Source organism: Chelonoidis abingdonii, chromosome 17, assembly GCF_003597395.2.
Source record: "Chelonoidis abingdonii isolate Lonesome George chromosome 17, CheloAbing_2.0, whole genome shotgun sequence".
NCBI classification, from domain to species: Eukaryota; Metazoa; Chordata; order Testudines; family Testudinidae; genus Chelonoidis; species Chelonoidis abingdonii.
In genome coordinates this window covers 30,167,755-30,189,128 of record NC_133785.1, presented here as the reverse complement: position 1 = coordinate 30,189,128, position 21,374 = coordinate 30,167,755, and the positions used below count along the sequence as shown (strand labels likewise).

At 37.5% G+C, this 21,374-nt stretch overlaps 1 protein-coding gene across 2 annotated transcripts in view; it reads left to right on the top strand.

Moving 5' to 3' along the window:
- PPP4R2 (protein phosphatase 4 regulatory subunit 2) overlaps nucleotides 1-18,473 on the top strand; it is a 43,924-nt gene extending 25,451 nt beyond the window's left edge. For both annotated transcript variants that reach the window (XM_075073355.1, XM_075073356.1), the window contains exons 3-9: nucleotides 2,928-3,098; nucleotides 9,498-9,591; nucleotides 11,541-11,578; nucleotides 13,351-13,425; nucleotides 13,769-13,912; nucleotides 14,960-15,222; nucleotides 16,102-18,473. In XM_075073355.1, coding sequence (XP_074929456.1) covers nucleotides 2,928-3,098; nucleotides 9,498-9,591; nucleotides 11,541-11,578; nucleotides 13,351-13,425; nucleotides 13,769-13,912; nucleotides 14,960-15,222; nucleotides 16,102-16,415 — 1,099 coding nt within the window. In that variant the 3' untranslated portion in view covers nucleotides 16,416-18,473. The remainder of the gene's footprint in view (nucleotides 1-2,927; nucleotides 3,099-9,497; nucleotides 9,592-11,540; nucleotides 11,579-13,350; nucleotides 13,426-13,768; nucleotides 13,913-14,959; nucleotides 15,223-16,101) is intronic.
- Nucleotides 18,474-21,374: the final 2,901 nt, after the last annotated feature.

Below are 21,374 nucleotides of genomic sequence, written 5' to 3'. Positions count from 1 at the left end.
TTATTCTGTTTTTTTCCCTTCTTTCTGCCGTTTATACTCTGCCCTCCATGTTTGGTATAGATCTTTCTCAAGCCCACATTTTTTTCTTTTCTAGTTAAGTTTCTATCCTCCCTTTCTTTCTTTTTTTTTGGGGTGAGGGGTAAAGTGTCTTTTCAAAGTATGTCACTCACCTTTAAACCCAGTTTAGCCTCCCTGTTATATTTTAAATAAAAGAACCACACATTATTTCAAAATGAATATTTTTGCACCTCTTTTGTTTTTTTTTTTTCCCCAGTCATATGTTTTTAAAAGACCAATGCCTCATATCTGAATCTCTTTGGGAGGGGAGCTTGAATTATATTCTCCCCTCTTTAGCCCTATATTTACTTTATCTTAATCTTCAAGGACAAAAGGGAAATTATGTGAAATCCTTTTTCCAGCTAAAGAGGGCTAAATGACTTCATCAATTATCCAGAATCCTATAAACCACACTAGTAGGAGTAGATTGAAATGTATTAAGATGATAAATGAATCAGTTTCACAGTTCTACCTGCACTGTTGAGGAAGTGCTGTGATGTGAAAATGCCCCAAACTTTTCTTTGCAGTGTAGGTTCTATGTAGTGATCAATGTAGAGAAGTATCAGAGGGGTAGCCGTGTTAGTCTGGATGTGTAAAAAGCAACACTGATGAAGTGGGTATTTACCCACGAAAGCTTATGCTCCAAAACATCTGTTAGCCTTAAAGGTGCCACAGGACTCAATGTAGAGAAGCTAATTCAGAACCTGCCCATAATATCGTAGTAGTTTTCTGACCCATCCTTTTCTAGTTTTTTGGCAAACTCCAATACATGGAAATTATTTTCATTGGCATCAAACTTAGAGATTGAAGTTATATGGTAAATTGCACTTCAAAAGATTCTCTATAAAAGTTGTTTAAAATAATTGTGTAAGTTTAAAAATGACTTTCATAAACATGTTTTACATCTGAATCTTTAAGCACTGACAAGTCTGGGAGACAGATGAGTTAAGGCACGAAAAAGTGTCTGATTTGTTGTAAAGTTCTCCTTTCACAAATTAATATGGGAGCATGTAACTTAAGCCTATTCTAAAGAGACACTTAAGACCAGTAACTATATAAGAGAATAGTTATAGTATGCACATCTTTTAGGTTAGCACAATTCTAGCCTTTTAGCCATAGTCCTATTTTTACCGCCAATACCTTGGCAGAGATGTTGTAGACTGGAGGAGGGCTGAATAGATAGTATCTTGTGTTAGGCAAAAAGGTGAAGGCAAAAATACTGTGCACACCAAGGTGGCCATTTGGAAGTAAAAGATGAATATATCCCAGCACAACACAAATAGGAAACATTTACTCCCTTATTATATAGGGCCATGTTGCATTTTAAATTGAAGTCTATAAGACTCATGTAAATTTTAAATTTGAATAAAGGAAATTGTGTGCTTTTCTAGAAGCTAGGTTGTCTAGATTGATTTGAATGTATATTAATTCTTTAAACTCTCTAAATATTCCTCAGAAGTGGTTTCTTACACAGGTGCTAGTGATTCTTCTGTTTTAATCTTCCACATGAATTACATTATTGTTGTAGATACCTATATGAATTAAATATGGACCAAAAAAAATCATTATGTTCCATATTATTTATTAGTGGTAAGAAGCACCTGGAAGAAAGAGTGCTTAATCTCCCCACTCCCTGCAAACCTTCCCACCTACCTCATTTCTTGAACACCGTGGATGACAACACCATTCTGCCTTTCACTCTTGGCCCTCACATCCAGGCTATACCTAAAATCTTGCCAATTCTTTCTGCACCACATCTATGAGATATGGCCTTTGTTATCTACTCGAACAGCTGAAACTATCGTCTAGGGTCTCATCTCGCACCTTGATTACTGCAGTATTCTTTGCTCTGACAAATGAAACATTGCCCTGCTCATACCTATTCAGAATGCTACTGCAAAGATCACTTTCCTAGTCTCTTGCTTTGATGCTGTCACCCCCATCTTTGAATCCCTCTACTGGCTGCAGTCTCATTTAACATCAAACATAAGTTGATTATATTCACTTTCAGGACCCTTCACAGTGAATCCCCGCCCTATCTGACAGTTGGTGCTTACCTCTGATCAATCCATGATGCCAGCTGCTGCTGCCCACGTATTTAAAATTTCAAACAAGCATACGCACGCTTTCTCCTATGCTGCCCAGCACCCATGGGAGATGCTTCCTGTAAACATCTGCAAAGCTATCTCATTATTAAGGTTACGTTTTAGTCATGGATACTTTTACTAAAAGTCACAGACAGGTCACGGGCAATAAACAAAAATTCACGGCCAGTGAGCTGTCCATGACTTTTACTATATCCCCCTAGCTAAAACATGGTGAGCTCCTTGGGACAGGAACTCTTTTTTTGTGTTCTGTTTGTACTGCATCTGGCACAATGGGGTCCTAGTACATGCATAGGGCTCCTAGGCCTACTATAATGGGAATGATAATTAGGATTGCTGACCCAAACTGTTAAGTGTTCTACAAGTGTAGAATAAAATTATCCATGTTATGAAGAGCTGACGATATTAACTGTCAGTAACTGAGTTGCACAACTGAAGAATAAGTTTGTTCAGCTCTTCTTCAGGACTGCAAAAGAGCTTTTGTAAAATGTCATATCTTCAACAAGAAGGCTGTCAACACCACTCTCGTACATAAATTTAGATAAGTTTAATTTTGTCCTGTCTACTATTCTTGGAATAGTCTTCTAAAATGTCTCACCGTTGGCTATAGTAAACTATTTGTTGCTTAAAAATATTAAATCTTTGAACTACCTGGTTATAAAAATTCATGCTTTCCTAAGACTTTTGCTTTGGTCTAAACAAAATTATAATATGGATATTTTTCATGTGTCTTAAGTCACTTGTGTTTTTTTACCTTGAATTTAGGATTCAGTGGTCTCAGTTTAAAGGCTATTTTATTTTCAAACTGGAGAAAGTGATGGATGACTTCAGAACCTCTGCACCTGAACCAAGAGGCCCCCCTAATCCCAATGTGGAATATATTCCCTTTGAGGAGATGAAGGAACGAATCCTGAAAATCGTCACTGGATTTAATGGGTATGTAATTTTTAACCAAATCTCATTTTGTTTTTGAACAATTTTTTTCTCAAGGCTAGGCAATGTATCATCTTTCATAGATGACCTCTCGAGGTCCCTTCCAGTCTTTTACTGTGATTTACTTCCACATGTTTATTCTGCTCAATGCTTTCCATAGACAACTTCAGCTACAAATAAATCGGTACCTACCAATTTAAACATATTTTGTGATCTTTTAAAAACCTAAAGTCCAAAATCTGTCTTTGATCACTCTAATATCATGTGACATTTGTTAGCGTCTTCAGTTGTTTTAAAATCTATGGTTCCATTTTTCTTCAATGGACATTGTTCATACAATTCAAAGTATACGTAGAGGGGCATTTTGATAGAAATAGGTACTAAAAGTCAGATTTATTTTAACCCATTTTTAGGTGCTTAGGTTTTAAGAACTGTAACCATTCAGTGTTTGTCCCTTTAACTTGCATATGGCAGTTTGGCAGCTCATTGAGAACAATGAATTCTGTGACAAACAGTGCGACAAAGAGACTGTATCTACTATGTCTTGTTAAACGACAGATTCAGATTTGTAGGTCAAAAAAACAACCATGTGTTTACTAGTTGTTCAAGTATACTTTTAGCATTTGAAAGATTACTTGTTTGTTTCTCTAGGCTACAAAGTGTATTCTTTCTTGCTGCATATTGCTTTTGTAAAAGGACTTTTCTGAAGTTCACTTTTGTTTCATTTAAATAAAGCTCTTGTTTTTCATGGGTGTCTACTCTTATTTGCTTTTTCTTTGTAATGGCTTGATAGCACTTTCTTGAGCTTAAACTCAGTCACAAATTTATTATCCAGTTAATTAGTGTTCTGTTCATTTGCACCAACCACTTATCTGATGTATTTTCAGTTTATCAGCAAATGGACATGTTGGAGCCTTCCTCCATGTTACCCCTGAGAATGCTAACTTTAAAGGACTGTGATGACTTCTCTTGAGATTCATATGCTGGAGTTAGATCAATGGTTCTTATCACAGTTCTCTAAGACTGATGTTATTTAAAACATGGAATGTGCTTCAGAATTGACTCTATCGAAATGTTTTTTGCATGTTGAAAGTTTCAGGTACTTTCACATTCAAATTTCTGACTGAAGTGTGATGCCAAGAATTTCTCCATGAAACCTACAAATGGTAACATGATTTCTTACATTCTGCTGGCTAGTATTAATGGTAGCCTACTTTAAGGAAGTAAAAACTTGTCCTAATGTCTTGGCTTTTTGTTCTATTATTTCAAAGCTGATTTTTGCTTATGTTGCGTAGCTTACCTAAACTTGTAAACCACTCAGAGGAAATGAATAGCTAGGCAACCACCACATCATATAGTTCCAAGGCGCACACGACACAACTTCTAGGTGTCTGAGCCTTTTACATTATTAAAATACTGTGACGACAAAGCAGACTTTTAAAAATTTTTACTATAACACTAAGGAAGAACTCCAAACACTTTCCTCATGTGTTCTTTAAAAGTGGAAACCAGCCAGTGTTACCAGTTGGAAAAACCAGAGGCCGTATAATAATTGCCTTTAAACAAAGGCTAAAATTCAAAACTTTTCACAGCCAGGAATGAAATAATCCGTGTAGCAACTCATATATAACTTTTTGTTATTATGAGGCTGTGATTCTTGTTGAGTAATCACAGTCCAATGATGTGTATCTAAAGCAACATATAACACGGACAGGCTGCAGTTTGTACAATCTGATACCTTATATGCTCATCGCTATCAGTTAATTTAAACTGATTCAACTGAACAAATTCAAGACCAGTTCTACACTCAGGCCTGTATTATAACAGCAATACATATAGTTCAAAGGCTTAAAAATATGGTGTATGTATCCTGCTCTATAAAGCCCATGGTGCTGATAAAGTCCATGACAATGAAGACCTTAGCAACATGCTATAAGTTTCTGTTGGCAAATTAAAAAAAATAACACTTAAGTTACTAGAGTTGTTGCATAAAATACATGTGAATTTTTTGGTAATGTGACGTTAGACACTAAAACGTAAATAAAACTCAATTCTGTGTCATCAGGTTTATCAGTCTCTATTGTTGAGCTATCCTTTCCTGCTCCTGACAACCAGGCAGCAGCAACCAATCAGATGAAGATTTCATATCGCATCACCACTACACCACCAGTATGTTCTTGCCTCTGTCTGTCAGGCTATCCTGCAGACACCACTTCTCTTTTAACAATATAGGGTTTTTTTCCTCCCTCATTGGGATAATTGAGCCTTTATTTTATCTATAGCATTGCTGTCACTTAATGAACTCTTTTGAAATCTTGACTCCAGAGAGCACCAGTTGCTCCAGAGCAGTTATTTTCAGGCCTTTTACCATTTTAGTTCGTGGATCTTCTTATTCAGATCATTGCAGGGTAGCCTAACAGAAAATGTGGGTGCTCGCTGTGATCCTGACCTAACAGGTTTTCCTGGCCTTGGTTCCAGGAAGCATAAGATAGGAAGAAAAAGGGCACGTTTAATCTTTCCTCTTCATCTGTAAACGAAGACATCATACAAAAGCAGTTACTAAGAGATGATTGCCTTCTCTAGGTAACCAGTGACTTTGGCTGAAATGACTTTGATAGATAGAATAAGTGTGCTTTTTCTTTCAGGTGGCTGCATAGTGACATGGCAGTGCTTGTTTAAACCCAAAATATCAATTTGTATCCATCTGACATTGTATGGGGATAGGGTCAGATTCTCATGCCACATTTAAGAAACTTATATGCCAAAATGATTCTTAAGATGTTGCCCATGTCCCTTTTCCAGTAAACTGTGATTGCTTCCAAAACTAACCACTGGAGGTGTATGGATCATGGATAATTCTTCTAGGGCTAATTTTCAGATGTAGTCCTTGCACTCTTGCTAGTCTGAGTTAGTTCTGGCTTTTCAGCACCACTTCAACACACTGGTGGAGGTATGCTGTCTGTTTTTTTTTTTTTTAAATAGAGATAAACTTCCTTAATCTTTGATATTTACTGTTTAAAGATTAGCTGTTACAACTTTGGTAGTATATTACTGTCCTGTCCCTCCCGACAGCCCCAAAAAAGTGCCCAACAAATGAGCAGCAGTTATATCTTTATCAGCTATGCGTATGATTTAGATTTACAGCACATATATGGGTGAGTTCACAAATCAATTAAATCCTCCTGAGTGAAACTACCAACAAGGGGAGCAAATTGAAGAATCTGTGCATGGCAGAGGTTTTCTGGTTTGGCATCTCTATGAGTAAAGTCACTAAACACTTGGCCAAAACTTTCTGAAACACGAGGTATAAATTAATCCATAGCAAAGATGTTCTGAGCGGTATTAACAGGAAGTGAACCCTCACAGTCTCAAGGACATTCTCATTGAGTAAATTGAACCAAAAGAAATACATGAGCTCATTTTAGTTAAACTTTGTAGAGAACCAAGTTAGAAAAAACAGTCAAAATATAATTTTGGTCAGTACTAGGCAGATGAGGGATCAAACACCTGGTGGACAAATAAAATATGCCTGCCATAACATTCACTTAATTCCTACCTTTCAACTTACTTTTCTGATACAAAAGAATTTACAGTGAAGGTCTGTTCTGGGAATATTCTTGTCCTCTTGCTTTATCGCTCCTGTTGCAAGCCGTACATGCATTTAATTCTCTGCCATTTGAAGGAGCTATGTACTGACCCGCAAAGATTAGCCTGTCAGACTGAGTCTTTGTTCTTCAGGAGTGAAATAAAGATGAGATTCTGTCATGGTTTAGGTGTGTGATAATGATAAATATTGATTAATCCACAGTACAGCTGATACACATCATCTCTGAGGTATTTGGAGGTAGATATGTTGACAACATGCCAAACATAAGATTTCTCCTAGATTCTGTTTACAGCATACCTCTTAGTTGTTTCAGGTTATGGTTTATATACCTTCCACTGTACTGTAACACGTGGTAGAATCTGCAAAACACATTAAAATGGGTGATATTTAGTCTGGTACAATTTCTCCTTGTTTATAGGAAAAACATTGGCCCTTAAGGGCTTTCCAATAGAATTAATACCAGTAACCACTCTCACTTGTTGAAAATAGTTCCTCCTGACTAAGATGGCATATTCTTGGTGAAAAATAAGATCAGTGTATGTTTGAACAAAATCTGTGTTTTATTCAATGAAGTTGGCATAAAATGTGCTCTTCTAGCTTGAATGACTGACTTATTGCAAACTCGATTCATTTATTTTTTTAATAAAAATTAGTAGTCTAATTTCTAAGTAACACAGTTGTAACAGTTCTGTAGCAGGGATGGCATCGTGTTGAGTGTGCATATAAACTGTTTTTGGTGTAATTTTTTTTAATTGTCTACATATTGTGACAGGGTCAAGCCAAATGGCTACAGGACAGTGTTCCTGTTGGTGCCCAGTGCTAAAGGACATCCCCCAGCCTAAGGGGAGGATCCAGAAGTCTGTGATACCAATACAGGAGCGTGTTAGAAGGCAGATATATTAGTCCCAGATTAAGTAGATCCGTTTCTCTGGGTAAAGTAACAGGGGCAGTTCCAGAACAAGCAGAAACTTGCTGGAACCAATTAAGGCAGGCAGACTAATTAGGACACCTGGAGCCAATTAAGAGAGGCTGGCTAATCAGGGCACCAGAGTTTAAAAAGGACCTCACTTCAATTTGTAGTGTGCATGCGAGGAGCTTGGAGCAAGAGGCACTAGGAATGGAGAGCGGTAAGGCATGTTGCTGGAGGATTGAAGAGTACAAGCATTATCAGACACCAAGAAAGGTCCTGTGGTGAGGATAAAGAAAGTGTTGGGAGGAGACCATGAGAAAGTAGCTCAGGGAGTTGTAGCTGTCATGCAGCTACTCCAGGAGGCACTCTAGACAGCTGCAGTCCACAGGGCCCTGGGTTGGAACCCGGAGTAGAGGGCAGCCCGGGTTTCCCCCCAAACCTCCCAACTCCTGATCAGACACAAGGAATTGACCTGGACTGTGGGTTCTACCAGAGGGGAGGGTCTCTGGGTTGTTCCCTGACCCACATGGTGAATCTCTGAGACAAACAAATCCGCCAGTAAGCGCAGGACCCACCAAGGAGGAACTTCTGTCACAATATATAATTCTTATTCTTCACATTGTACTAAGCACTTTGTGTTCCAAGTGTAATAACTTCAAGCTCAGACAAATTGAGTTACAATGCTTAAAAAGCAGTATTGCATTCCTGTACCATAAATCACAAAGTTTTGCTAGATGCTGATTATTTTGTTACAAAATAGATTTACTGTAAATGTATATTAATACATGCACTTCCCATAGCAATATTTAAAATCATCTAAACTTAAATATTTGATCCTGTTATGCATTGCTAAAATGAAAAATTTCAGTTGGTCTTGCTAGTGTTTGTGTGAAATCAATTACTAAATTGCTAGACAGAGGACAGACTGTATGAACAAAATATTGTATGGGTATATAGCCCTGTCCTATTTCAATGCCGCAGACAAACCAATCATACTTATTTTGTTTTTATTTCTATATATCAACAGAGCTGAACATGTAGATACCATATTTTTCTGAACTGTTATTAACTGGCTGTACTATTTACGAAATGTAATGCATTTCCTATAAACTGTAAAATCAAAATAGGTCTTGAGAATCACTTCTTATTTTTGCCAGATGTAGGAGTATGAATCTGTTTTAAAGCATTTGTACTATTGCTGTACTATATTTTGTTACCATCATAATTTACCCAATAAAAGTAATCTTAAACTATGACTGATTTCTTGAATTGAAATCTACATGTAACTTAATTATTGAATACAGTCTGCTAAGTGAATTTGATTTTTTTTTTTGGAATGATATTTTTTAGGTTTTTGGTGGAGGACGTATTGCCCGAAAGTGTGTGCTGTGTTTTCTAAGCGTTTATGCAAAGTGAGAAATGTAAATCCGAGATTAAAGCTGTCTGGAGTTAGAGCTAAGAGTGTGATTCCCAGCTTGCATAGACATAATTGCACTAGCTAAAAATGGTAGTGTAAATGCAGAAGCATAGGAAGCGGCAAGCAGTGACATGGGCTACCTACCCCAAGTATGTGTCCGCAGCGTGTGCGTACTCGGGGCAGCTACCCTAGGCCACGGCTGCCCATGCTACTATGGCTGCACTGCCATTTTTAGCCTGCTAGCTCAATGAGCACTAATGAGATTATGTCGACATGATCTGGGATTTACACCCCTACCTCCAAGTGCAGAGAAAACCAACTATCCTTTTACTACAAGCTTTCAGTCAAATTCTACTTCCTCTGTTTGAACCTTTTCAGCCTGCAGGGAGAGCAATAATGCAGTTGCTTCCTAGCAGCCTTTTACCCATTAAGTACCATTTACACTGTTCTCTATGTATTTCATTGCAGTATCCCCTTTACTATTCAGCGACTTTGTGAGTTGCTGACAGATCCAAGAAGAAACTATACAGGAACAGACAAGTTTCTTAGAGGAGTGGAGAAGGTATGTCTTCCTTTCAGAGGCATTGGAGCTAAATTGTAACTACCCACTATATCATATTTAAATAACTCCCAACGTTTTATTGGCTTCATTATGGCTATAATAGCAACTCCAATTTGGTTGGTTGGTTTTTTTTTTTTTAGAAGATCACTGCAAAAAGCTATTCTAAAATGTGTTTGACTCAAAAGCAAATAAATTCCAGGATTAAGGCTGTCTCTGTTAATCAGTTTGTAGTGCTCCAATATTGCAATTTATGTAGGATTTAATATCGCTCACTGTTCTGAGCCCCCACCACTAAATAACTGAGCCATATGCAATGGGTGCAACTGTGTAAGTTCTTCCTTCCTCGCTTTGTGGGTTTGAACCAAACTCAAAAATCTCTCCTCCAGCTTTTATTTTTCAAATCTCTAATTTTTTTAGCACATTAAAACTCTCATTAACTGCATACAGAACTTGTTTGTAGTATTTATATAGAGTGTTTTCCAAAAGCATGCAGTACGACTTCCAGAATTGATGTCAAATTGTTGTTCTCCTGGGAAGGCCCAGTTACATTTAGGGCATGTGAAAGTCATCATGGATTGCAAATCAGGGCCCCATACTGCTGCTGACCTATAGTGGATCTGCCACTGATGCTTACGGCTAGTTTCAGAGTAGATTGTAGCCCTCATCTAGTAACTAAATTTTTATCTAGTAAAGCTGATATAGTGTTCAGCAGTGAGAGGAAAAATTATGCAGTCCATTTCTTTAGTTGCACCACAGTTTCTGCCCTTTGTACATGCAATTACCAGAATTGTGTGTGCAATTGCAGTAATACGATATTAGAAAACATGGCTCTTGATAACTGATACCTAAAACTAAAACCTCATTGAAGTGAATAGAGCACCCTTAAGAGTTGTTTCAGGCTAAAACAGTCCTACAGTGTTCATGTTCAGAAGGTACTTGAAATTGTAAGAATTACAGACTTAGGCACTCAAGTTTGAACATCTTGGCCTTGAGAGAGAGAGAGAGAGAGAGAGTTTTTTTAAAGTGTGTATATTTTACAGTCTGATTTTTATCATGGGGGATCGAGCAGTCTGACACACACCTTGAATCTTCTGGTAGTTTGACACCTTTGTTAGAAAACTAATCAGTGCTTTCTGATATTTGTGTTGATGTTCTGTCGAAAGATGTTCATGTTGTTGGACCATGTTTTGTGATGTAATTAGTAGCAACCAACCATCACACATACTGGAGTATGTAACATTGCATGTTATCTTTAATTGCTAATTCAGAAATTCCTGTTGTATGATTCTTATAATGCACACTAAAAACTGCATTGGCATAGTCATCTTGTATATGCATTAGCTATCTTTCAAACAATCAGCCTTTTTTCTGAAATAAAAAAATGGTCTTATACTTTTTCCACACTAAGGGTTTTTTCTGAAATTCTCACTGTTGGTGTAGCGCTAGTGAAGCCCTGTCTGGGCTAGGACTGATGGGAGTACTAGTGTAAACCAACAGCTGATGATTACATGACATAGGGTAAAAATTATTACAGCTTTGCTACACCTACCACTGTTGAAGAGCACTGGCAGCAGTTTGGGATTTTCACAGTTCCATGTGGAGTATCAGCTTAAAGTAATCAAAACATCTTAAGTTACAAACTTCACCAAAATGTGGCTTAAATTGCTTTGACCTCTACTGTAACGTATTGGAAATCTTGTTTGGTTTGTAGTCTTCACAGTAGCAAAGCACCTTTACCATTGAGGATTTTAGGAGGTAAAAATTACTTCCAAGGTTGTATTTGACTTCAGAGTAATCTCATTTAAAGTTCTGTAGAGAATATTACTTTTATCAGCTAGAATTTTTTAAATCCAGCTGTCGTGTTAATCTTCAAGTTTACAAGTTCTGTCAGGATCAGTAATGTTTCATTTTTCTGCTTCTACTACTCACTATTTTTTTTTGTATTACAGAATGTCATGGTGGTCAGCTGTGTATACCCATCTTCAGAGTAAGCATAAATTTACTTTCAACTACTTAAAGATTTGGGATTATATTAGGAAGGATTTTTGTGTGTGTGTGTGTGTTCTTGTTGCTGGCAAAAATGGTGTATCCTCTTGCCAACAAGAAGACATGCACTACAAAAATTCAACTTCCATGTCAATGAGTTAAACAAATGCCCTTCACAATCTCACAAACTTTGTGTGGCAAAAGAGGTGATGTCCTGCAGGCATACACTGCTTGCTGGTCTACCTGTGTAGTAACTTTGGGATGAAAAACAAGCTTCTGAGCCAAAATTTACAGCACGGTTTATTAATTCATAACCATGCACAAGTGCATTAAACAATGCCTTTGTTAGAATTGCATCAGCCCCACTCTTATACTAATGTTTTGTCAGTCTTTGTAATAAACTTTTCCTCTTCAGAAATTAATTCCTTTTGCAAAAATACACTCTGAACAGCAACTTGGCATACAAAGTGATGCTTAGTGGGGGCACAAATATGGGGTTAGTTTGGGTCTCTTGAAAAACAAACATTGAAGCAAAAGTTGAAAGGTTCAGAGATTAGAATCTCAGTGGAACTGAACCAAAGGGAATATAGATTCCTGCCTTCCACAACTCATTTCAAGAGAGGATTCTCACATCACCCATCCCACTACTAGTAGGGTTGTCCTACAGTAGGCAGTTTAGTGGTCATATGACATCCTGTGCTGTTCCATCTATTTAGATAAAACTAGATTACGTCTGAGTGCCTGGAAGACTGAAAAGTAAAGTACAGGATCTGGAGACAATGATGGGGCAGTGAAAGGGAGTAATTAAAAAGAAAAAACTACACTTGTATGAAAGAGGAAAAACAGACTTCAGAAAAGTGGCTGTAGGGCCAGTTGAGTTGTCTGGAAGAGGAAGTGCCAAATTTTCTTCTACCTCAGTCTGTCTTCCTGGGCCTGCAAAAGCTACTTTCCCAACTACGAGAAGGCCCCCTGTCACCATTCTAATTTGAAGAATGTAGGTAAAGCACAGAAACAAGCTCTTGTAATGCTATTATCTTAAGATGAGGCCGTAAAAATCATAGAAATGTAGAATTGGAAGGGACCTTGATAGGTCATGTAGTCCAGTCTCCTGCAGTGAAGCAGGACTAAGTATAAAAATGACAGTACTGTGTCCCGTCATAACAGTTAAGGATGGCACATGTTACACAGGCATGTGAAAACCCTACTCATCACATGTCAGAATCTGAAGGATGTTGAGTGGGATCAGTGTGTGTAGGGTCTGAAGGCATTCTTGCTGGATCAGCATCTATTCTGTATGGAGAGTATTGTCCTCCAAAGGGTGTGGTGTAATGGGGAAACTGACCTTTAATGAAGGCCGAACTTCGTGGTGGTGGTTTTATCTTTTGCATCTATCCCATAGTCATGCATGACATTTTACATAGCCAGTAGACACGGTTCCTGCCCACAGAGTTTAAAATCTAAAGCCCCAATCCAGCAAACAGGTACGCATACGCTTCACTTTAAATACGGATATAGTCACATTGAAGATAAATTATTTAAAGGAAATTAGAGGATGTCAAGGAAGATATTTGGGGTATAAGGAATAAAGGCAAATGACAGTTCACTTAATGGATATTGAAGTCAATTTGGTTGTAAAAATAAACCCAGTGTATAGGAATATATTTAAATCTAGTAATCTGTAATTACTTTTAACCAAGAAGATTTTTTTTAAATCTCCTTCTGTGAACTAAGGAACCTTAAACTGCTAAGTATAATATTTTTGATTTTTCGTAGGAAAAATAATTCCAATAGCTTAAACAGGATGAATGGTGTTATGTTTCCAGGAAACTCACCAAGTTATTCAGAGAGGTAAGCTGAGCAGTTTTATTTTCAAGAGGCAACATGTACTTGGGTGGGGGTGTGATAGGATGAAGAAATCTTGTGGTTTTGGAAGCACCTGGCCCAGACACCCTGCTATAGTAGGGTATTACAGAATGCCACTGATGCTTTAAAATCATTTTTTAATCCAGTTTGTGTACAAGTGAATTTTACTGATTTTTTGTATGATAGGATGTATGCTGGATTTTGGGCTAAATAATTCAGCTTTGAACATTAAAATATTGTAGCATGTTCCTTTTCCAAGGTTTCTGAATCTAGAGTATATTTTAATTGTTTAATCAAAAAGGATTAAAAAATGAATTGTATTTTTTAGATCTAATATAAATGGTCCTGGAACTCCCAGACCAGTAAATCGACCGAAGGTTTCCTTGTCAACTCCTATGACAACAAACGGTTTGCCCGACAGCACAGAGAATAAAGAATCAAACTTGCAGCAAAAGGAGGAGAAAAACCACAGGTTTGTGTGGAGTAATACATATTGAATATTTCATTATTCTCATGCTTCACGTTTACAATATTGTAAATACTTTTAAAGTAAAATGTCCCTTTTGGTAAAGACATTTCCAAAGTATTGTGGTAAATACTCATCTGTATTAGATATCTACTTGCTACTTTTTATTTATTGACCTAATATATGCAAAGTGAAGATTTGTATTGGGCTGTGACTCTCCAATAGAATTGTCTAGTTGAACATGTTACTCAGCTTTATTTGCTGAGTTTTTATACATTTATAGTAGTCCAGCTCCTTTCTGATTGTGTGGACATCTAGTAAAAAAGTGTGACTGAAAAATGAATAACGTTGAGTTGAGGGGATCTCTTAAGTTTCCACATTTAACTACTGCCAGGATGGTAAGCTAAAACCAGTACATTTTAAAATCATACATGCTTGTTACTTATAGATCTGCCTTTCCTCAAATCATCATAAACCATAATCCAGACCCACCATACATCAGCCCAATTATACAACTCCTTCCCAAATGCTGGAAAAAAAGTGGTCTTTACCTCATGCCTGAAATTATAATAAATCTGGGCTTTAGCCAATAATGAGCAGATTGAGTCCTACAGTGTAGGATCTCTCCTGGAGAATACCTTGCAAATAAGACCACGTCTATACGACGCACCGTATCGGCGCGTTACAATCGATTGCTCGGGGATCGATATATCGTGTCTCATCTAGACTCGATATATCGATCCCTGAGCGCGCTTACATCGATTCCGGAACTCCACCAAAACCAATGGAGTTCCGGAATCGACATGGGTAGCCGCGCACATCGATCCCGTGCGGTGAAGACGGGTGAGTAGATCGATTTTAGATAATCGATTTCAGCTACGCTATTCTCGTAGCTGAAATTGCGTATCTAAAATCGATTTTCGCGCGTCGTGTAGACCTGGCCTAATGTTCTCCCATATGCTGCTCTGTTGATCTCAGATGAGCAGTTTAAGAAATGAGGCAAGACATGGAATATGTTTTGGTACTCACGCGCAACTTCTTTGGGTCTTACAGTGAATCACCAGCATCTGAATCAGAAGGTCCTCAAGGCAGCCCTGTAAAAAATAAGCACCCTGAAGATGACCCTGTGGAAGCAGAGGGACATGAGGTAAAAAGACTTAAATTTGACAAAGAAGGGGAAGCAAGAGAGACATCTAACCAAACTGCCCCCAGTGAAGTCTCTTCGGTCATGACAGAAGAGACTGAAACATCTTCTACACCTCAGGATAAAGAAAAAGATACTAGCTGTACCAGACAGCATTGTACAGAGGAAGAAGGTATTTCAGATTTATCCATATATGTGTAATGTTTTTCTAGGGACTGGGAATCCTCTAGGTTGTGTCTAGATCTACTTTGGGACCTTCCTTCTCTTGAGGACGCCTGAATGGGGCGGGGACTACACTTGACAGTCGGTGTTATTCCTAAATTACAGCAAAGTGAACGTAAGGTGATTCTTGTCCTTGAAGCTGAGCATCACACAGCAATTTGTAACTCAAACAGTGCCAGGGTAGCAAGTCAAAAACCTAACAGCCTTGTGAGTTCTAATGCGGAGTACTATCCAGAAGGCCCTGAAGCTGGCACTAGTGTAGGGTAAACAAATACATATTATATCTAGAAGAGGCTGGCATGAATTTGTATCTGCAGACTCTTCCTCTCTTCCGCTCTGGTTCCCTACATTCAAGGTTCGCAACGTAGTTTGTAAAATATCCTGCTGGGTGGAATTTTGATGTCCACGTTGTGTTCAGAACAATTTTGTGTTTTCACAACTCATATCAAGAAGAGTGGCTACTCTTGGAAAAAGATATGGAAATGTTAAGAAGTAAGAAAAGCCCCATTCATTGCTTAAAAGCTTCTCTGTATAAAGTCACAAGGTTTAATGGTGTCCGACTACATTCATATTTATATTGTAAATCCTGTATATAATATGGTGGTGTGGAAGTTGGTAACTTTAGTGTTTTTAAGGTGGTTCAGAGTTTAAAATTTACATCAACTCACTTTTTCTATAGAGGAAAAATAGAGTAATGCATTTTTATATTTCTAAATAAATCCATTCCCTAGTATAAATGTTTGGGTATTCAAACTAACTTAATACTATTGTTGACTTGTTTAAAAAGAATGTACTGTTAATACTAAGTCATGAATGTAAATGTTTTCAGAGTCCTTCATGTCCCCAAGAGATGTTTCTCCAGAAAGAAAAGATCAAGAAAAAGACACTGAATACTTAACTGTGAATGAAGAGATCTCAGAGGAGAATAATCAAATGGAGGAATCTGACCAGTCTCAAGCAGAGAAGGTTTTATGTTCTGAAGACAGTGAAAATAGTGGATCTCTCATTAGGGGAGCTGACTGCAATGAAACTGAAGAATTAGGATCATATGCCAGTGAAACTCCTGAAACATCATCAGAGACCCCTATGGAAAACAGCGATGAAGCCACAGAAGCTGCAGAAGAACCTATGGAGCAAGACTAATAACTTAAATACACTTAGATGCAGTATTTTCCATAAGGCTCTGGTTTTACACTGTATAAATAATTTTATGTAATAAAGTGGACCTTTAGTTTTACAAGAGAAGCAGGTTGTAAAATAAACTGCTCCATGGATCGAACCCTGAAAGAGCCATACATGTTAAGAACTGTGAATACCAGCTCCTTCAGGTCCTGCTTACCGCTGACTTTTTGGTTTGGTCAAATCAGTGGTTTGTGTATAGTTTTTTTTATTTAGAATAAAAGTTTTTAAACTGGAAGGTAATTAATTATAATTTTGACAACTTTTTGGAGATTACCACGTTTAGTTATATGTACGCAAGAAAGCTTTTTGTCTTGTCTTTCTGACAGCTATAGTAGTTACTTCAGATTTTGGTTACAGTTTCAACATTAACATGTGAATTATAGGGTTTCATACTGGTTTCCAGACTTATTTGAGTACATACTATGGAACCTTAAATTGTGTGTTTAAAATGTTACTTTACACTCTCTCTCTCACACACACACTAACTATACTAAGGGGGGAAATGTTATATTTTTCTGTTTCTACAAAAGATGAATACAGTGTACACTTTTTCTATTGGAAAAGACTGAGTTCACCTCTCAAGGCAGTTTTTTGCCTCTGAATAAACCAAATAAAATCTGGCCCATATGGAACAATGGAAATCTTAGCATTGTTGGAAACACCAGGTGAAACACATTCCAAGAAAACTGTTAAGACTACAACACTTTTATATACTTCTGAGGTGCCTGAGTGAAAGGATTTCATTTATTTATGAGAAAATGTGCTTTATGTGGAGGGCGGAGTAATCAAAACTTGATCTTAAACTTTTGTAGGTGGAATGTTTGCAAATCTAATAATATCTCAGAAAAGTTGGACAGCTACTTGCCTTTTGAATGCTTCAAAGCATTGTGAATATTACAGAGGAGTTTCTTTCAAAATTCTAATGTAGGCAAATGTCATTGGTATGATACACCACTGTATTGGAAGAATTAATATATTACCTTAGTTATGTACCTGAGCTAAATGACTAAACGTTTTAGGGGTGCATAGAAATCACCATAATTTGTATAACATTTTGGAGTGAACTAAATATTTTTGAACATGCTACTTTGACAGCCAGTGTTACTTTTTTTTCCCCAAACCAGCTCAAAGCACAACTACTGCTTTAAACTCGCAATGTTTTCAAGTTCCCATATTTAAAGACATCCAAACTGCAACCTCCTAATCACAATTACTGGCTGCCAAATTTATACCTGTTTCTTCAACTGTATCTTTTTGATATTTAGAGTTTTTAAATTTCTGTAAAGTAGATTTTTGTAGATTGTAATGAGTGCTCACTGCCATTGTGAAACGGTATATAATTGTATCATTTCTGTGTGTAAACTGAACGCTTGGGCTTTCAATACAGTATTCATATAAAGCAATAAATATTAATGTTATAAAACATTTGAGTACATTTTTATCACAATATAAAAGGATTCCATTTTTTAGTTGAAGTTCAGATTCCTGAAGTACAAAAATGACCTCCAAAACCTCATGCTAACAGTTTCTTGTTCTATGTGATATGCTTTATATATCCGTTTGGGGAAATACAGGTTTTGAATAGTACCAGAATAATTTGGCTCAGTTGGTATATTTGTAAGGTAATGTACTACTTACTGATTTTGCTTGCCCATCAAGTTCAAAGCGGACTGGATGTATTCAGGGGAGAGGCTTGTTAAAAGGATTTTTTTAAAGATTAGTGTTCCCTAGACAGAACGGAAATCAAACATTAACAGCTTGTTTTCTTTCATCATGCTGAAGGGTTGGCTATGTATCATAAAAATAAAAAGACTGAACCAAAATGTTGGAATTAGGAAAAGTTTTTCAAAAATGACGTAACATACTGACATCATATCTTTTTTGGGTTTTTTTGGAATTTTTTTTGGAAATATTTTACCAATGAGAACAAAATTTTAAAATGTTGAAGTTGAGATTTCTGAAATTTTCTTTAGAATGTTTATTTGTGAAAATATTGTCAATAAACCTATTCTTTAAGCACCTATGACCTTTTGATATGTTTATTTTAGCAAATGTTTAGTGTTGCAGAACTGTTAAACTTGCTTGAATAACTTTGAGATGTATCCCCTTGTAAATTAGCAAATGTTGCTCTCTTGCAATGAGAATAACTGCTACAAAAGTAAACTCATGTTTGAATACACATCATACCTTAAGTGTTAATTACTTTTAAATATATCTGCATTTAAACACCAGTTAATTATGAAATAGCACAGGTAAGTGCACACATTGCTAATGTTCTGTATGTGCTAGTAATTGGTATTCAGTGGTTCCAAAGCAGAAGCATATCAGATCTCTAATGTTTATGACTGCATAGACAACCATTGTTCCCTACTATTATAAATGCATGTGATTACATGTACTCATATCTCCATACTTAAAGGCTTGATTTTTTAAAAAAATGAATACCTACAAATACCACAACAGCATACATAATATACAAGCTATTTTAGTATTTACATACATGAATAAGCATGTAGCTTATGTGCTATTTCTTTTTTTAAAAAATCAGAATCTTATTTATTGGCCACCCTTACTTCTAAGGAGTAGCCAGTTACTACTAGAGTAGAGTAGTCTTTCTAGAGTAGTCCTGCTCTAGTTTTGAGCTAGTGTTAGTCTTTCATAATCCACAAACACTGAGTCAATGTTCAGAATAAGTGTGTGTAAGATGACACACTATAATTGCTACATTGCTAATTAAAAAAATTTTTAAATTAAAATGTCTGGATACTGTGTGTGACAGGGTCAGGCTAGATGGCTACAGGAGAGTGTTAGAAGACAGATATATTAGTCCCAAAATAAATCCCTTTTCCTTGAGTAAGGTAACATGCAGTTCCAGGAACTTGCTGGAACCAACTAAGGTAGGGAGGCTAATTAGGACACCTGGAGCCTAATAAGAAACTGCTAGAATCAGTTAGGACAGGCTGGCTAATCAGGGCACTTGAGTTAAAAAGGACCTCACTTCAGTTTGTAGCATGCATGTGAGGAGCTGGGAGCAAGAGGCATTAGGAGTGCAGAGCAAGAAGGCATATTGCTGGAGGATTGAAGAGTACAAGCATTATCAGACAGCAGGAGGAAGGTCCTGTGGTGAGGATAAAGAAGATGTTTGGAGGAGGCCATGGGGAAGTAGCCCGGGGAGTTGTAGCTGTCATGCAGCTGTTCCAGGAGGCACTCTAGACAGCTTCAGTCCACAGGGCCCTGGGCTGGAACCTGGAGTATAGGACGGGCCTGGGTTCTCCCCAAACCTCCCAACTCCTGATCAGGCACAGGAGGAATTGACCTGGACTGTGGGCTCTACCAGAGGGGAAGGTCTCTGGGCTGTTTCCTAACCCATGTGGTGAATCTTTGAGGTAAGCAAATCTGCCAATAACCGTGGGACCCACCAAGGTAGAGGAGGAACTTTGTTGCATACGTAATGCTAATAAAGCTTAGACCTGGCTGCTGAGGCACTTATGCTATTATTTTATATTATAGCATGTGTTCATGCTTCAAATATTAATACTATAGTAGGGTAAAACTTAAGCTGGAATAAGGCCCTTTAGTTTCTCTGCACTGGAATGAGAATTTGGAGTTGATATGTTTAAATGTAGCGATTTGAAGCATTTTTAATGGAAACTATAGGTGTCTGTCACACCTCTCAGGTCAGGTTCTTGGACAGCAGGCTAAACGAGCGATGGCTGTGATGGAGTGCTTTGGCATGCTCACACCTTCAGTATTGTCCATTTATGATTCCAGAACGAGGGGGCCTACACAAATGAGTTCAGCTTTACAGAACAAAAAGGGATATATAGCTCCTTATTTCACAAATTGAATTTGTGATATGACCCAAAGCCTTCAGTTATGCCCTTCTTTGGATTATCCAATGCAATTTTTTTTTTCTATTTTAGAATGTAAGATCTTCAGGGGAGGGTCTGTCTTCTGCATATACAGAGCCAAGCATAGGTTGGATTTAAATAATTAATCCCTTTGGATCTGCTGCTAATCTAGATGGGGAAAGTAAAAATCCATATCCAAAATGTTTGTATCAAATCTATGCCTAAGGTTCCTCAATACACATTACATCTGGCTATTTAAACATTTCAGCAGGGAGTACTTAGTTTCCAAATTACTAACTTAGAACTGCATTCAGCTCTCATCTGGTGCAGATGATACATGAAAGTAGCTGAAAAGTGTATTTCTTTGTCTTAATCACTGGGTGCTTTTTGCTGTAAACTTTCAAAGTTCAGGAAGAGCCGTGGCTGCAGGGATCCAAGCAAGTGCAGCACTGTGACTCCAGTTATAGAAAGGCACAAAATATTGTACTCTTCTTTCATGGGTCCAGTACAAAAGAATGCAATGGCATCTCTGAAAGAAACTAAAAACAAGAACTTTCTCACTCATGGGAGAACTAAGACAAATGTCCAGATCTGGAGCTTGGTCATATCCTTATTTCTAGGAGTCAGGCAACTTTAGCTTTCATCACTGAAAATGACTGGCTGGCCCATTATCATTATTAGCTGTCAGTGGGAATCTATTTAAGTCTTTAGACACAATGGACATATCTCCTGTCTACAATTGAGATACATGATACAAACATTCCTTTTAAAAGTCTGGCAGTTTCCTTGCATGTAGTATTCTGTGGCCAAACTTAGAATCACTGGGCTGCCTCTGCAGGTAAAGGAAATGAGGTTTTCAGGACCACTGAACACTGAGTTGAACAGTGGTTCAGCCTAATATTTGGTATATGTGCCTTCTGTAATTGATACTGTGGTAATTTTGCCTCCCAGTCCCAGACCTGGACTTTAGCGTCCCCAGTCTGGTCCTGTCCCAAACCTGGACTTTTGCGTCCAAAATCTGGGGGCTTACCTGAAACTCCCCCAAGCTCACTACCAGCTTGGATATTCT